This window comes from Gloeophyllum trabeum (assembly GCF_000344685.1).
Source record: "Gloeophyllum trabeum ATCC 11539 unplaced genomic scaffold GLOTRscaffold_00017, whole genome shotgun sequence".
Taxonomy (NCBI): domain Eukaryota; kingdom Fungi; phylum Basidiomycota; class Agaricomycetes; order Gloeophyllales; family Gloeophyllaceae; genus Gloeophyllum; species Gloeophyllum trabeum.
Window position 1 is genome coordinate 162,353 of NW_006920426.1, and position 15,520 is coordinate 177,872.

At 53.9% G+C, this 15,520-nt stretch overlaps 7 protein-coding genes across 7 annotated transcripts; 3 read left to right on the plus strand and 4 right to left on the minus strand.

Moving 5' to 3' along the window:
- Positions 1-1,408: 1,408 nt before the first annotated feature.
- GLOTRDRAFT_141154 (CenpB-DNA-bind-domain-containing protein) lies at positions 1,409-3,667 on the plus strand (the record flags this gene model as incomplete). Its single annotated transcript, XM_007872251.1, has 3 exons — positions 1,409-1,810; positions 1,866-2,422; positions 2,475-3,667. The coding sequence occupies 3 exons, from the start codon at positions 1,409-1,411 to the stop codon at positions 3,367-3,369; spliced, it is 1,854 nt and encodes a 617-aa protein (XP_007870442.1). The 3' UTR covers positions 3,370-3,667.
- A 105-nt stretch (positions 3,668-3,772) lies between these two features.
- GLOTRDRAFT_66165 (uncharacterized protein) lies at positions 3,773-4,712 on the minus strand. The gene is made up of 4 exons (XM_007872252.1): positions 4,497-4,712; positions 4,346-4,443; positions 4,212-4,287; positions 3,773-4,160 (listed from the first exon to the last, which is right to left on the minus strand). Exons 1-3 carry the CDS (start codon positions 4,644-4,646, stop codon positions 4,242-4,244), a joined length of 294 nt encoding a protein of 97 aa, XP_007870443.1. The 5' UTR covers positions 4,647-4,712; the 3' UTR covers positions 3,773-4,160; positions 4,212-4,241.
- A 65-nt stretch (positions 4,713-4,777) lies between these two features.
- Positions 4,778-6,845, plus strand: GLOTRDRAFT_112518 (NAD P-binding protein). Its single transcript, XM_007872253.1, has 9 exons — positions 4,778-4,891; positions 4,939-5,086; positions 5,152-5,246; positions 5,298-5,389; positions 5,448-5,692; positions 5,745-5,800; positions 5,857-6,200; positions 6,255-6,303; positions 6,363-6,845. The coding sequence occupies exons 1-9, from the start codon at positions 4,832-4,834 to the stop codon at positions 6,378-6,380; spliced, it is 1,107 nt and encodes a 368-aa protein (XP_007870444.1). The 5' UTR covers positions 4,778-4,831; the 3' UTR covers positions 6,381-6,845.
- On the minus strand, positions 6,788-7,680 carry GLOTRDRAFT_66170 (mitochondrial import translocase, subunit Tom22). Its single transcript, XM_007872254.1, has 2 exons — positions 7,239-7,680; positions 6,788-7,158 (listed from the first exon to the last, which is right to left on the minus strand). The coding sequence occupies exons 1-2, from the start codon at positions 7,620-7,622 to the stop codon at positions 7,078-7,080; spliced, it is 465 nt and encodes a 154-aa protein (XP_007870445.1). The 5' UTR covers positions 7,623-7,680; the 3' UTR covers positions 6,788-7,077.
- A 396-nt stretch (positions 7,681-8,076) lies between these two features.
- GLOTRDRAFT_118074 (uncharacterized protein) lies at positions 8,077-11,365 on the plus strand (the record flags this gene model as incomplete). Its single annotated transcript, XM_007872255.1, has 16 exons — positions 8,077-8,172; positions 8,219-8,259; positions 8,467-8,553; positions 8,779-8,901; positions 9,012-9,077; positions 9,235-9,593; positions 9,652-9,672; positions 9,729-9,781; positions 9,831-9,958; positions 10,012-10,108; positions 10,189-10,194; positions 10,249-10,462; positions 10,518-10,705; positions 10,768-10,797; positions 10,862-11,162; positions 11,215-11,365. 16 exons carry the CDS (start codon positions 8,077-8,079, stop codon positions 11,220-11,222), a joined length of 1,818 nt encoding a protein of 605 aa, XP_007870446.1. The 3' UTR covers positions 11,223-11,365.
- Positions 11,366-11,420: 55 nt separating this feature from the next.
- GLOTRDRAFT_81585 (uncharacterized protein) lies at positions 11,421-13,852 on the minus strand. Its single transcript, XM_007872256.1, has 6 exons — positions 13,688-13,852; positions 13,153-13,627; positions 12,937-13,098; positions 12,821-12,876; positions 11,810-12,749; positions 11,421-11,749 (listed from the first exon to the last, which is right to left on the minus strand). Exons 1-6 carry the CDS (start codon positions 13,818-13,820, stop codon positions 11,497-11,499), a joined length of 2,019 nt encoding a protein of 672 aa, XP_007870447.1. The 5' UTR covers positions 13,821-13,852; the 3' UTR covers positions 11,421-11,496.
- A 284-nt stretch (positions 13,853-14,136) lies between these two features.
- On the minus strand, positions 14,137-15,240 carry GLOTRDRAFT_133326 (Fcf2-domain-containing protein; the record flags this gene model as incomplete). The annotated part of the gene is made up of 3 exons (XM_007872257.1): positions 14,137-14,355; positions 14,415-14,597; positions 14,662-15,240. The coding sequence occupies 3 exons, from the start codon at positions 15,238-15,240 to the stop codon at positions 14,137-14,139; spliced, it is 981 nt and encodes a 326-aa protein (XP_007870448.1).
- Between the last annotated feature and the right edge of the window lie 280 nt (positions 15,241-15,520).

Here is a 15,520-nt window from a genome sequence, read left to right on the forward strand (position 1 = left end):
TCTTCCATCGATCGTTGCGGAGTGTAGGCGGGAATAGACGCGGGTTCGCTCGGCGTAAGTGTAGTGTCGCCATCCCTAGCGAGCACGGGACGTGGCCGCCAAAGTATCGGGCGGAAGGCATTTGTTATTTGACAAGTATCTTCAACGTAATAGTTCAGCGGAAAGAATACCCTTGATTGGCCTTCAGATCCCCTTGACACAGCGGTGAGCTACTATCAAAGTGCTCTGTTGACGCTCCATCCTTGTCATCGAGCGTTCTCAAAGGCATATAGGATGATATCCGAGTACTCTATACTCGCCATTGTAGGAGGAGTTCTTGCAATCAGGTATTCGACTTTGGTGACGCAATTTACCTAGGCCCGAATGTAAACGGAGCATTTATTACATCAGGTGCGGTCGGAAGAAAGGCAAGAAACGTACAACTGAACTTCATTTCGGACCAGATCCGAAGTATACCCAAGACTTTGGATCTGTGGAGAGGATAACGCTGAGGGGTTCGAGTCCTATTACAACGATGGTTGTACAAATCCTCGTAGCTTCCTTTACAAAACATCAACAAAACGTGACAACTGCGGTGCTTTTCCTGGTTCCGATGCCTTTCAATGAACGGAGACCATCCCGGGTGAAGATAGTATCGCGAGCGAAGAGATACCACCATTCCGATATTGGCACAAGATTTCTGTTGTAATCAGGCATAGGCTCCATATACACGCGATGTGTCCCAGAGAAGAGAGTATAGGAGACAGCGGGGGTATTCTTGGGACCCCGTGGTAGATCTGGCATCAAACTTGGCCGGCATAGACCTCCGAGATGGTCAGGAGTGACAGGCATCTGTCAACAAAGAACATAAGCTCCTGGGAGGAGATAGCGGCAATTTCTCAGTAAGGACGCGCCCACCGCGCATAAGACACCAAGATTTTCGCGCCATCCTCTCCCATCGGCAGTACAGAGACCTTGGAAGGGTGTATATCCGGCGCAAGAGTGCAAGTTACGTCCGGTCGTGATCACGCGGAGACGCGTCGAACTTAGAGCAGCCGCTGCGCGGTAACATGGCACACATCGCCATGGCAGATGGCGCTCTTGTCGCGAATAAAGGAGTTCTTATATCAGTCGGCGATTAGACACGTCGAGCACAAAGAAATCAGAGGAAATCAGAATACAAGGGCGATGAAATCAGTGAACAAAGACCGCAATATCGATGCTTACGTGCGACGCGTCTGATGGTGGCTGAAAGTCTTTTCGGGCTCGCGGATCCACGAGCTGTCCTTTACGGGGCCGACTTGGAGGCGTCTCGGCCATTTTCTGGACTTGCTTGCAAGGTTTTTGGTTTAGGAGGTCCTTTATTCGCGAGGCGTCGAGTCGTGGTCACAGGGAAATGCAAAATACCGAGCCTCGATGGACACACATTATGCGAATGAAAGTCCCAGGCCTCGTGCTCCTGCCCTCCTCTGACCCATCCCGCACCGACGCGTCAATAGGCGACTCGCACTGGCAAATGAGCCAGCAGTCCCCTACGAATAGCTCTGCCTCCTCGTCTTCACAATCCTCTGCAATGTTCCCGCTCGCAGGTCGCCCTGAAGATCCCCACTACCCGGCGTATCTGCAGACCAGCAGCTATCACCCGTCCCATCCCCAGCATAGTCCCACCGCGAACTACGAGCAGGAGAGGCACGGGCCCCCGCTGGATTCGCCGCAGGTCGAAGGTAGTATAGGCCCCATACGGTCTCAAACGCAAAGAGGTCATAGGGGGGGACGTCAGGACGTCCGTTGGGGCGGCTCTCCCGGGTCGAGTGGCGATAATTCGAACATCGTATGTAGCCACTCGAGACATTGTTCAGCTATCTCATTTTACTGCGTCTCCTCAGCGAGCCGTCCAGGCTGGGGACTACGTCGATTCTCGCCCGCATACTCCCAACACTTTCTCTCGAGTGTATCGGCACTCTTCATCCATGCATCAAAGGGTACCGGGGCCTGAGCCGCTGCAGAACTCATGGCCAACGACCCCCATATCATCGCACGTTCCTAACTTTTATTATAGTCAACAGACTCACAATCGATCGGACTCGACGTCCACTTCGAATCCGCGCTCAGCCTCACCGGCTCTTAGTATTGCGTCTGTCAACACTTCGCACTCGTCTGCGGGCTCCGCACCGAATTCGCACGCCTTTGGCGCTACGTTTCCGCAGCCCCCCGACGGAGGGATGATGTCGCCCATCGTATCACGGAAACATCGCAAGCAGCGACTGTTTAACGTGGACCGTCGGGCGATATGTGTCTACGCGACCGAAAACCCCCATCTCAGGCAGGAGGACATCGCTGCGCAGTATGGCGTGGAACGGAGCACTATCAGTAAGATCCTCAAGAACAAGACCCGTTGGATGAAGATCGACCCGGACGAGACTCTCAAAATAGCTAAGCTTAGGTACCAACTTCTGTCTCCCTTTGTTGTATTGGTTGACCAATGCCTGCACCAGACCAACAAAATTCCCGGAGATAGAAATTGAACTGCGCAACTGGTTGTTCGATGTCAAGGAGCAGAACGTCCAGCTTACCGATGCCCTCATACGATCTAAGGCGCGAGAGGTAGCTCGTGAAATGGAGATCCCTGACGATAAGTTCAAGGCGAGCTCAGGATGGGTCGAGAATTTCAAGCATCGCCATGGCATTCGCAAGGGGATCTGGCACGGTAATGGGAGAGAGGCGGCCATCGGACGGGCCATAGGTATATCTTCTGGGAAGTCAGAACCCGAGCCCAAGCCCAAGCCCGCGGACGCCAACATCCAATCTCCAGCCAAGGAAGCGGCTAATAATTCTTTAACTTCATCCAACGAAAGTGCCCTGTATACTATCGAATCCGAAGACTCTCCAGAGCCGGTTAGCCAACATCCAGCGGATGGTCATTCATTGTCGCAGGCGTCTGGCACGACCGGCTTGCAAGCGGCTTGGCAACCCCAGCCGCAGTCTTTTGGGTTGCCGTCGCCACCGGCAAGCGTACAAGGGTCCATGCCGCAGGCGGTTGAGCACCCTCAACCCGCTCCAGAAACCGCCGGTCATTATTGTCCTCCTGGTCCTATGGCACCCCATCAGGGTCATCATGTAGTCCCTGAGCCACCCACTCAGCAAGACATGGTCCCTCACGCTCCTGCCCCTTATCCTGCCCTATTTCAAAATCCTGCAGCGGACCTGCCGCAACCTCAGATGTCACCGCCTGTGCCGAACGTGGTGGAGGCTCGTAGCGCCATGAATACTGTGCTTAGATGGGTCGATGCTCAGGGAGTGCACATCCCCCCGGAGCACCGGCAAGCTTTGGACTTCCTCGCACAAGTTCTGCAGCCCAGGCCCGGCGCTGGTCACTACGGTGATCGATAATCCGCTATATCCATCTTTCATGTTATGAAAAGCAATCGCCTCGAGTTAGTCGGCAGTTCTCTCATCATCGGGATCAGGGTTTCAGTTATGCCTCCCCTTTCTTCTCTCGACTTCATAATTATGCCTGCATCCGTTCGTCAACCCCCATGTGTTCCATTATCATTCAACCACTTCATCATCATCCATCCCAAGTTCAATCCATGGCATTGCATCATTCATTAGCCTCAGTCGCCCTCACATCGCATTTGTAACACTGCAATACCCTGCATGCAATTTCCGTGTTTCGAGCAATCATCAGTGTTTCGGTAGTACGTCAGTTTCTATAGTGCGGACTGAATTCGATAGCCGCCTGTCATTGTTTTGGCAATGCAGTGTCTCTGTGTTCCAGTTTCCTGCGATCTTGGCGGTCAGACCCGAGACATGGTGCATTGCAGCAAGACTAATAGAACTCGTATACATGAGAGAACGTAGTACACCCGCATATGAAGCAACCCGAACAAGAGATTTGAAGAGAGCCTAGCCCCGCGGCGCGATCCACTCTTACGAGTGAGTACTGGCACGAGGTATACGGCAAGCCCCTCATTACCCACCCGGCCTCAATCCTCCCCGGGATTGCAGGAATCGACAAGCACGTACATGTCAGCCTTTACGGGAGTGCGGTTGCACCCGGAGCCTTCCAGGATGTATCTGTTGCTGAAGTTGTCTATTCCATGTCCGGACGTTGGGTCGACACGGGGTATAACGCTCAATTGTACGCGCACTCTTCATCCGCGATGGCATATGTCATATGTCTATAATCATTATTAGGTACGATGACAGTAAACATTCCTGGATGGTGATACCTTGTACGGACAGGATCATGAGCTCTGCTACTACTTCGCCTTCTTTTTGATTGCTGCCTTCGTAGAACTCTCGGAACTAGGACGGGTGTCGAGCCGTAAGACGAAGCATATATAAGTTGGAATGTCATACTCACGTTTCCAGACTTGCGTTCTTCATGATCGTTAGCTTCCCGGAAGAAGCTGCAGCAACCATTTGCTGCTCGATGGAGTTATTGATCTTAGCACTGAGTTTCTACGCAAAAGAGCGGTCAGTCTTCTGTGATACGATACATATAGGAAACACACTTTGTGCATAGCTGCCTGTTGCACCGCTTGGATTTTCTTCGGTGGGGCGTGTCTCCTGCCCTTCTTTGTATTCGCTGCAGCCTTGGCGGAATGTCTGGCAGCAGATCCAGACGCCTTCTGCGCTAAGCCCTTGGTTTTCCCTTGAACCATTTCTGTGGGTTTTCTGCAGGGCGTTCAATTGCAAGGTTCAAGTTTGCGAATGAGGCAAGCCAAGCGGGCAGGCGACGAATGCAGCTGAACCAAAGGTCTTGCCTCATTGGTGCAGCGTGACGGGAGTTGCCGGAGCGACACCCCTGGTCAAGTTGGTGCGCTTCGACGGAAAGCTGCAGATATAGATGCTCTCCTCCCGTTCCCATAGTCTGCGCGTGCAGCGTCTGCTGACGCAGAGTTCGCGGGTTTGTTATGCGTTCTATTTTCTGAAGGGAAGCTAACAGTAGGACAGCGAGGCCTCAAGGACCTGGTGGTCCCGCCGAGGTCGAAGAAACCAGTGATTTCGTACGGTCCTCCAGGACGCAGCGCTGTCAGCGGACATGTTGCCACCGTCTTTGGTTGCACTGGATTTCTCGGGAGGTATTTGGTTGCAAAACTAGGTGAGGCACAACTGGTCTGAAATTGAGTATGGTGGAAGACTGACTACGCCTGCGCCCGTCTCCAGCGAAGAATGGTACCCAGGTTATCACCCCTTACCGCGATCCGGACGAGGCTAGACATCTCAAGTTGATGGGTGACTTGGGTCAGGTCGTACACATGGTGCGTATTTAGGCGTGTTCCGGAACTCGTGTCCCCCTGACATGAGGTTAGGAATGGGACATCCGGGACGAGGACCAGATTGCCGAGTGTCTGAGACACTCTGATATCGTCTACAACCTTGTTGGAAGGGAGTACGAAACTAAGTACGCCTACGCCTTGCAGGCTCTACTGCCCCAGTACTGACCTGGTCGTTGGTACTAGGAACTTCACATATAATGACGTCAATGCAGCAGGTGCTGGCCGGATCGCCAAGGTCGCAGCGCAATGGGGCGTCCCCCGCTTTGTGCACGTATCTCATCTCAATGCGGACCACCAATCCATCTCCAAGTTCTACCGCACGAAGGCGGAGGGAGAGGATCTGGTCAAGGAAGCATTCCCGGATGCTACCATCATCAGACCCTCTACTATGTTCGGGTATGAGGACAAGCTATTGAACAACATTGCCAGTGAGTGCGATGGTATGCACAACTAAGCTGCAAGGTTTGACATGGGGCGTAGTTTGGAGTATTTGGTGGAAGCTGAACCACGGTGAAACGAAGATAAGGCCAGTACATGTAAGTTCACTCTCATATCCATATCTGTTATCGGGGATGCTCATTGTTATATTCAGGTCATGGATGTCGCTCAAGCCTTGGCCAACCTTGAAGGCGTGCCTGCACTGCCCAAGACGCTGAACCTCCCCGGTCCCTCTACCTTGACGTATAGCTATCTTATCGACCTGGTGTCTTCGGTCACCTACAACGACCTCGACAAGGGCTTCGTCATGCCCAAGCGGCTGGCGAAGATGCTCGCCCAGGCCGGACAGAAGCTGTACTGGCCTACGATTTCTCCCGATGAGGTTGAGCGGAGATACATCAACGACAAGGACGTGCCTGGTGACTGGGAAGAGCTCGGGGTGGTACCAGATGAGATCGAGAACCACGCTCTGACCTACCTCAGACGGTACCGATCTGCGTATGTAGCGCCGGTCTATGAGGGGACGGCATTTATTAACGGAATCGCATGCAGTGACAATTTCGTCCGACCCCTTGTTCTGCCAAACCGGGACTCTTCGGAGGTACGTCAGACTCCTTGTCCGTTAGGCCGTGTTACATCAGGCTGAACCATTCCTGACAGTATCGGGTGGCGCAATAGGCCTGGTGGTCTGTCTACTCTGTAGATCAAGTATACAGTTCTAATCCAGTCTTCCTGCATATGGATGCTCGAGAAGGGGTCTATGCGCTGCGCATTCCGTCGTGACTTTCATTTCAGATCGAGCCGCTCCAGCTCCGTTGAACGGGTCGACGCGATTGAGTGCCGGGATAGCCTTACTACTCGCTTCGCGGTGGAGAAGGTATTCATTTCGGACCACCCAAGGCACTGCGTATTTGCGGCCCACTTTTAGATTTTTGCCGATAACATGGGAATGCGGTCGTTGAGCGGTAGACGATGTGTTGAAGGTTCCAAAGAGCGACCTCGTGCTCCCATCTGATTCCGTTCACCCCAAAATAACGACTCACCGGTGTGGCATCATAAGACTGAAACAACGCATCCAATGAACGAGTACAGACCGCAACTATTAACGTATACCTGGTACCACCTCCCAAAAAGATACACGGGCCGAAGATGAGTCACGGTGGTCGTCCTTGTGGTCCAATGGTGCCGCAGCGATGAATCACAAAGAGAGGACTACAAATATGCACTGCACTGCCAGCAGCAACGTGCCTGGGTTCCGCCGTGGGCAGACGCTTCTCGGAACCGATGTGGGAGATGAAAGGTGGGATTACGCATTACGTGCACGCAGAGCATGGAAAACATATCATATACAACGTCCAATCATATCGGATGATCGTTAAAACCCGGGCGGCACGAGAGATTTTGGCTGGCTCATATCTGGACTTGATCCAGGGACGCCAGGTACTCCCGAAATCATCTGGCGGAAAGAAGGGATGAGCGTCACGGCGAGACATGAGCCATACAGGAACTGAATAGGGCAAGACAGGCATTACGCACCTGCTGCGCGCCCTGCTGGCGGGCAAGCATTTCTTTTTCCTCGGCCACAATCTTCGCCTCATCCTCCAGACTCATCGCAAGCGGCAGGCCAACTAACAGCGCAGACGTGGTGATGATCCACACCAAGTTCCCCGCGAGCTTCCCGCCGCGCTTGAGGAAAGACGCGGTGTTGGATACCTTGGTGGAAATGGCGTGTCGGGTAGTTGGAGGGATGATGTCGACCAGCGCACTGACACGCTCGAAAAAGGTTTCTTCTGCGTCTAATTCAGATGACACAGAAGAGAGCGACGCCGACGACGAAGTGCGAGATGAGGAAGGGGAAGAGTAAGGCGACGAGCCAGCGGAGCGCTGGTCCTTGTCCTCGACGATCTCGACTTTGACCATGACTGCGGGCGGGATGTGCTGCTCGTCGTGGACGATGGAGAGCAAAACTTTGGTTCCGTTTGGCGGGAAGGTGGCGCGGCTATATTTGCCTTTATTTGACATGCGAGCTATTGAGGCCGTATCTATTCATAGCACTGTGCTCGGTACCGGGACATGTTATGCGACCTCTATTAGCACACCTCCAGTCCAGCTTAAAAAGGCTATCAGTGCACCCACCACCAGGGCTCCTATAGCGTCTCGACGCATAATTGTAAAGAATTTCTTGCAATATTGCCACACCATGCAGAACGAGCCGCACACGCTGGAAAATTCAAGCTCGAGCTCAATAAACCAGCCAGGTGAGATGAGTGCCGGTGGTGGGAGACTCCGCATGATAATCCTATCTGAATGCGGGGCGGCAGAGCTCGGTGACTCACAAAATTGAAACTTAGGCATCTCTCTACCAAGCCAGACTATGCAGAACCAGATACATGAGCTCGCAAAGACGCTTCCGCCTCCCAGAAAGCAAAATACAGCTTGCGATGCTTGCAGGTGTGCTGTCCCGCATGACGCTATCGAATTTGATGATACGATACGCGGAAATAATCAAGGGCTAGGAAAGTAAAGTGCAATCGCTTGCCAGGACAAGACAAGGTTCGTCTCGAACTATTTCATTCTCATTCATAGCTGGTTACGAACGCGGATCTATATAGTGCCAGGTAATGTGGTGAATGGTCAGAGTAATGGATGACTGAGTTCAACATTGTGGCAGCACTGTATATCGAAAAATTACCCGTGCACGTACGTACTCCGTGATACATTCCAGCGGCTTCTCCCAGTCATATCTCGATGATGTTTTACTCAGACATTATTCCCAACAAGCCACCAGCGAGAAGAAGCGCTCGACTGGCGGGCAGCGGCGTCCAAGGGCCATCAGTACATCACACTCGAGGTTCGTTACATCGCCCCTGTTCCATCAGCAGCGCAGGGTCTGTAGGCGCTGGAACCGTTAACCATCCGTCTATCGCCTTTGTTTTAAATTCCATATGCTCGTTGTTCAGCCCCAGTCGCTGACAAATCCTGATTGTGTAGCTCTCCTCCGGCACCGGGGAGCACCAAACCGTACGTCATAGCCAGGCTGTGCTCCCTCATAGACACACTGATCCATTGAACACAGTGGCTCACCGTCCAACCTACCGACGCCCTCCCCCTTCCAAGCCTTCAATGCCGTCGTGAACACACACACGCCGACACGTCAGCTGCTCGCCTACTTATTTTCGCCACCGCTCGAAAATGCCACGTGCGTATTTTTAATATATCATTCTCAGAACCATTGAAGCTTATGCATTTATCCCGTACCATGCGGGTCGATCTCTGCCTTAGTGACCCCAGCAGCCAGTTCAGGAATAGGGTCCCTTCCTACGTCGACTGGGGAGAGCTGGCGCCCAATCTAGAGGATGAATCGTTCCGACTCGAGTGCGTATCACGTTCCATTCCCTGACTTTTAAGCTCTCTGCCGCCGGCTTGGTTGGCTCTGAGCCCTTCGCCTACCGCGCAGATTACTGCCCTTCATTTGTTGCTGACCAAGGCTTGTTATATTCACTAACCCCTATTTTCGCGACTTTCGATCTAGGTTCGCCCTCGACTTGGTGGAAGTATTCTTCCAGATAGTCCACACCCGGATCCCCTTGCTCAATCCCACTCAATTCCGCACTCGATTCAAACAGTCGCTCACAGTGCAGCATTCTTCGCCTATTTATCAGGATAAACCTCTCCACCCCGCGCTCGTCGCCACTGTCATCGCCTGGGGCGCGAAATTCTCTGAACACCCCTTGCTCGTGGCTGATCGGCGGCGGAATGCCAATGGCCAGAGCCATCTGGCGCAAGCTCTGATCAACAGAGCTAGGGAGCTGGCGGAGTCGATGAAGGTATATAGGATGGCTAGCGCAGACAATGTGGTCATATCCTTGTTGATTGAGCCATTGCAAGCGCGTGAGTGCAAGAGGGGTTGCTATCGCAGACCGATATTGATATTTCTTCATCGACGTAGAGAGTCCGGATGATCCCAACGGTATGCTCAGGAGCCTATATGCCACATTCCGGTTTTCTCACCCAGTTCTTCGATAGGTTTCCACCGGTTCTGGCTCATATCTGCTATAAGGCTGCTATTGGATCTTCAAGTCAGTCTTCATTGAGACAACACGCCATGTCGTCCTGACATCCGTATAGATCAATCACAAATCCGTGATGTCCAATATAGAGGACCCGGAAGCGCGTGGCACTATGATATTTGCTTGGTGGATGGCATTGCTATCAGACGCCTTCGGATCCGCTTATTACCGTAGGAAACCTATGCTGTTGGCGTTTTCACCTTTCATCGTGTGTCGTCTCGCTGACTTCTGCACCGCAGTGACGATGACGACTACGATATTGATTTCTACACAGCGGAGCCTGTACCTGCTGGACCCTCTGATACTATGACCCCGTCTCCTCGAGAGCAGTACGAAGTGAGCTGGTCTCCGCTTTCCATCCATCATTGGAGCTGCGCACGGTACTAACAAATTTTGTGCCTTGGGCATTCGTTTAGTTTCTTGTAAGGATATATCCATGTCATGTCGTCTACCCGCTCCATGACAATTTTCTTCAGGGATATTACCGTGCCTCCCATGCCCTGGCCCGCATCTCCCGTCAGATGTCACGGCAGCTGTGGCGGCCGGCAACTGAATCGGACGGTATTCCCTTTGAGGTCCTTTGCAACTTCGTCCAGCTGCTCAGCGAGTGGCGAGACCAGTATCTCACCAAAGTCGGTGTCCCTAGCAATTTCCAGGCTACGTGGGACTTTGTGTCAGCCGTGTCAGCATGTGGGTGTAGTAGCACCCTACCCATGGGTCATAGCTTACACTCAGACTCACGCAGGTGGTAGCGATGCAACCTATCATGTTATGTGGATTATCCTATTCAACGCCTTGGACGACTTCGGGATCAAAGAAGTCAACGATAATGCGCGGTTAGGCAATCCCGCTCCGAACCACGCCCAAATCGAGCGCGTGAAGGCAAAGGTCATGGAGGAAGCCCTTCATGGATCTCTGCGAATATCGGGCCTGGTACGTAACGTCAGGTACAAGGTACCACAATTTGCAATGATTTAACCTCCCATGCCATGCAGGCGGGGGTTCTGACATCCAATGGATACCTGGTATGTGTGCTGTCCTGTTCCTCTCGTACTTGGTCTCGGACTTATGAGGATTTAATTCCGACAGAGGTTGGATCCAGCAGTTATGCATGTCAGCTGCATTCAGGCCGGGACGCTTTTGGCTCGTCTGGGACGCCCGGAGGTTCAGAATTGTATAGCTGGCTTGGAGCAGTACAGCGCTGCGTACGCGGAAGCGGCAGACCATGCTGCGGAGATGAAGCGTCATTACGCTGCTGCTCGAGCTGGCGAGTCAGACTTTGGGCACATGTCCACCGTTGTACCGCGGCTCGTCGGGATGGAGGCGGGCCAGGCCATGAATGTAGACCAAGCGCAGTTCTCTAATAATGGCGCGAACAATCCGATGCAATGTACGTTTTCTAATTCATGAAGAAGTATCGCGAGTTGATCGGAATGCTTTAGATCTATGACATGGCCGTGTTCCATTCATCCACCTCTCCCTCCGTGCGAGGAACTTCGCTGTCTCTTGTTATTTGTTATGTTGTAGAACCATCTGTAGTGGAGTCGCATCGTTAAGGTCTATCTAATGTTCCAGAGACATTGGTTATCCGGGCTCTCGTCGTTGGACGATACCTCTTTTTTGGACTTTGTTCTCATACGGACTGCGGCTAGATCATGTGCGGCTCCGGCTATACCCAAAGTCGTATGAAACAGAGTGTAGATGCGTGCTCGCAAAGTAAGGTACTACAACCGAACACTCTTGACGACCTTCGATATACCAGACTTTTCGCCCTCGTATTTGCCAGCGTCGCCAGCTCCGGTCTTGTAGATGGGCTTCTGGGATGCAATCTTCTTCTTCGCCTTCTCGTACTTCTGCCGTTTCTTGACACGAGGATTGCGCACGGATTTCGAGCGATGCGGGGTTAATCCCTTGTTCTTGAGAATGGCTCTTGTCAGGGCGCGGGGGCCTTCCGCTGCGTCCTCATCGTAATCCGGTCTGTGCATATGCATAGAGTCAGCGCTCAAAGCCGACTGGTTTAACAGGAGTAACACTGACCTCGAGGCAGCTTTCATAGCTTCATACTCTGTCTTCTTCTGTTCCTTCCTCTCCCTCTTCTTCTGCTTCACAAGTGAATAATACCCATTGTCCCCTTCCACCTCGCCATCGTCACCCTCCCCTTCCCCTACCTTATCCCTCCCCCTCTTCCCAGCCTCAGCCTCAGCCTCAGCATCATCCAGATCATCCCCTCCCTGCCTCCCGCGCTTCTTCGCCTCCTCCACCAGCCGCTGCTCTTTCTGCTTCTTCCGCTCGCGGTACGGCACATCATCGTCGCCACCCAAGGCCGCACGAGCGCCCTGCCGTCGCGCCGCCGAGCTCTCTACCTTCGTGGTGTAGAACTGCAGCGAGCGCTTCCGCGCCTTCTTGTCTGCCGCGTCCGCGTGCCCCAGCACGGCCTGCTCCCCATACACGTCGTCCGCGTCGCTTGCCGCGCGGTTCCTCGATCCCTTCGCCGAGGGGGCGTCGAAGGAGTCGAGGTCGGGCTCTTGCAGGTCGAAGATCGGCTGCGCCTGCCCGCCCGCCTTCGTCTTGCGCTTTTTCTTCGGCCGCGCAGCGTCCTGCTCTTCCTGCTGTTTCTGCGCGAGCTCAGCCTGCCTCGCGTCGTACGCGGCCATGAGCGCCTTGTACTGCGCGTCAGTCATCAACTCCGCCAGCTCGCCGCGCTTCTCCTTTTCGGCCTTCCACAGCGCGCCGGCGTCCTGCGCCAGGTCGAGGTCGTCCAGATCCGACTCGGACGCGTCGAGGTCGTCGGAGTCCGACTCGCCCGAGCCGGACGCGTTAAAGTCGAGGTCTTCGAGCGTCGAGAGGGAGTGCTTGAGCGAGAGTAGCCGCGGAAGGATGGGGTGGGTGCGGAGCAGCTCAGGTTTGGCGACGTACTTTTCGCTGGCGCGGAGGTGCAGGTAGAAGGCGAGGGTGGTGGCATATGTTAGGAGGGCCTCTGATGGCGTACATATTGTCAGTCTCACGCATATAGCGGGTGGGAGACGCGGTGAAAGACGATGTACGTACGATAGTGCAGGTGCGCCATGCCAAGGAGGACCTGGTCGTTCGTGTCGGCTTCCAGTCTGGAAGTGGGTGAGAGTAGTTAAAGAAGGGATGGACAGAGCAAGGGACGTCCGACGCACTGCTCGACTCGTTTATGAGTTTTCTTCAGGTTCTCGACGACGTCCTCCCAGTCTCGCGCGAGAGCAAGCGTCTCCGGGGAGGTCTTCTCCAGGTGATGGACGATAGCCTTCTTGTCTGAAGGTAGAGCAGGGGCGACCGGGGCAGCGGGTGCCTCGGTCAAGCTACAATTCCAGTCTTTGTCAAACAACTTCTCTTGAAAGGTGTATGACACGCACTCGAGCATAATATCGTCCTGGTTCGGGATGACCTCCACAGCATCTGCGAGCCCGAAGTCATCGTCCGCAAGCGCATCCCGCATCTTCGCCTGCAAACGCTTCGCCTCCTGCTCCTCCATATCGTTCGCCTCGTCATCCTCCTCGTCGAGCTGCGCTGCGTTGGAGGAGTAGTACGCGGATTTCTTGGTGCCCCACGACTCCTCTTCTTCTTCGGACTCGGAGGACGCGGAGTCGGACTGGGCCTGCTTCTTTGACTTGGACTTTTTGGAGGACTTCGGCTGGGCTTTGGCTTTCTTACTTGGAGGCTCCTGGTCGTCATCAAAGCCCTCCTCTCCCGCTTCTTCATCCTCATCTTCGTCTTCATCTTCGTCCGAGTCCGGCATACCCTTCAGCGCAAACACCTCCTCTTCTTCCCCATAGTCGTCGGAGCCCCCCTCCTCGCCCTCCAGCAATATCCTATCTCGAGATGCATGGACTGGTTTGCCCAGGCGCGTTAAGGGCCGTCAAAAGCACAGACGAACGCGGGAGAACTCACATTCATCCTCCTCGTCGAGCGGTATATCCTCTGCCCTATTCCATTTGTTGATTTTGCCCTCGCTGCGGTTGACGCCGCGCGGCTTACTATTCGCCTTTGCTTTGTTGGTCTTCGTCGAACGCCGGCGGACCATGGTGGATGGACAGCGCTGGATGTGGTAGAACTGAGGACACTCGAGTGAAGTCGATCTCAGATCGTGGCGGGAATATTTCGTGGACGGTTTTGGTAAAGTCGGACCACGTGGCCTTCGATCGCTCGCCAGCCAATCACAGACGACTTCCCTGTTACCGTCGCGAAGTGAAGCGCTTGAGAGCAACTCGAGAGGTTCGCAATGCAGCACTGCATACCGAGCAATGATATAGGGACATTAGTACTAGTATATACCGCACTGGCGCGATGACACCGGAGAATTACAATATCCTCCTAATGCAAGCAGCAAGACTAGCGCATCACCACTTGGCTTTCCGCATAGCCTTCTTCTGGTGCAGGGTATTCCGCCCCCTCGCCCCGCGCACTGTCTGCAGCTCCTTGAACTTCTTCTTCGCATACGACTTCGCCTCCGCGTCGTCGACCAGCTCGTCCACGATCGTCCGCTTGCGCGCGGACTTGGGCAGGTTATCCTGGGTCTGCGTGCCGAAGGGCGTGTTCGTTGGGAGGATGGTGCCAATCTGCATGCGACGATACGGTGAGTGAAGTGATGAAACGTAATCGGAGGGACAGAACGTACGGCGAACTGTTTGGGCAGCCCCTTGATGCCCTTGCCCTCACCTTCTTCTTTGCGGTAAAACCGCTTGGGGTCGAGCTGGTTCCGGAGACGCAGGGCTTCTACCTCTCTGTACAGTCTGGGCAAGTCTGCGTCGGAATGAGTTGGAAGGTCAAAGTATCCCAGGCCTTTCTCCTTCTTCCTGAGCTGTTGAATGCAGGATCACGTTAACCTTTCGAAAATAAGGCTCAAAAAAGTGTGAGACACGCACCTCCTTCTGCTCCTTTTTGCTCAGCGGCTTCCCATCCTTTGAAAGCTCGGGCGGACGGATAGGTTCGGCAGGTACAGCGCGCGACGAGGTCGCCTTCTCCGCCTGCTCCACATCCGGGTCGTGCACCACCACATTGGATCCCTTCCTCGGATCCTTGCTCAAGTCGATATACGGTTCTGGTAGTTTACCTGGATCTAGCGGAGGAAGCGGCGCGCTGTGGTCTGTCGTTGTACCGGTGCAGGATGAGTGAGTGGCAGAGGCGTACCTCTCGGACGGGTGAGAGTCTAGTTTGATCACTTCCTCTTCTTCGCCAGACGTAGGATTGGGTGCGGTTCGTTGAGATGCAATGTTCTGCCGAGCTTTTTCGAGTAAGGATTCTATGTATTCCGGTGCAGTGTCGTCAAATTCGTTCTCAGAGGAAGCGTCGGAGTCGGCAGAGTCGGATTCGGAGTCACTGGAGGAATCCGAGTCCGAGTCTGAATCAGAGGCGGATACACCAGAGTTGTGCGTTTCGTCAACGGGCTCAACTTCAGGTAAAGCTTTTGCTTTGCCCTTGTCGGCGAGGGTAATGTTCGACATGATGGTACGTCCTGAGTCTGAAGGAGAATTCTGAAGCAAGGACGTCTCAAAATGGAAAGCCAGTAAGTACATGTAAAAGTGATCGAGAAGCCACGTGCGCTTTGCCCGAACGCTTGGACGACGGCGACGCGCATTTCGACGAGGACGCGGTCACGGTGCTCAGTGTTCCATTGCCTCTCTGGCGTCCATCTACGTCACGTTTCTACGATGCAAGGGGCTTTACGGGCTTCGGGGCGTTCAACGCTGAAGCGCCATTCTACACGTATCTTCTCGCAAAGAC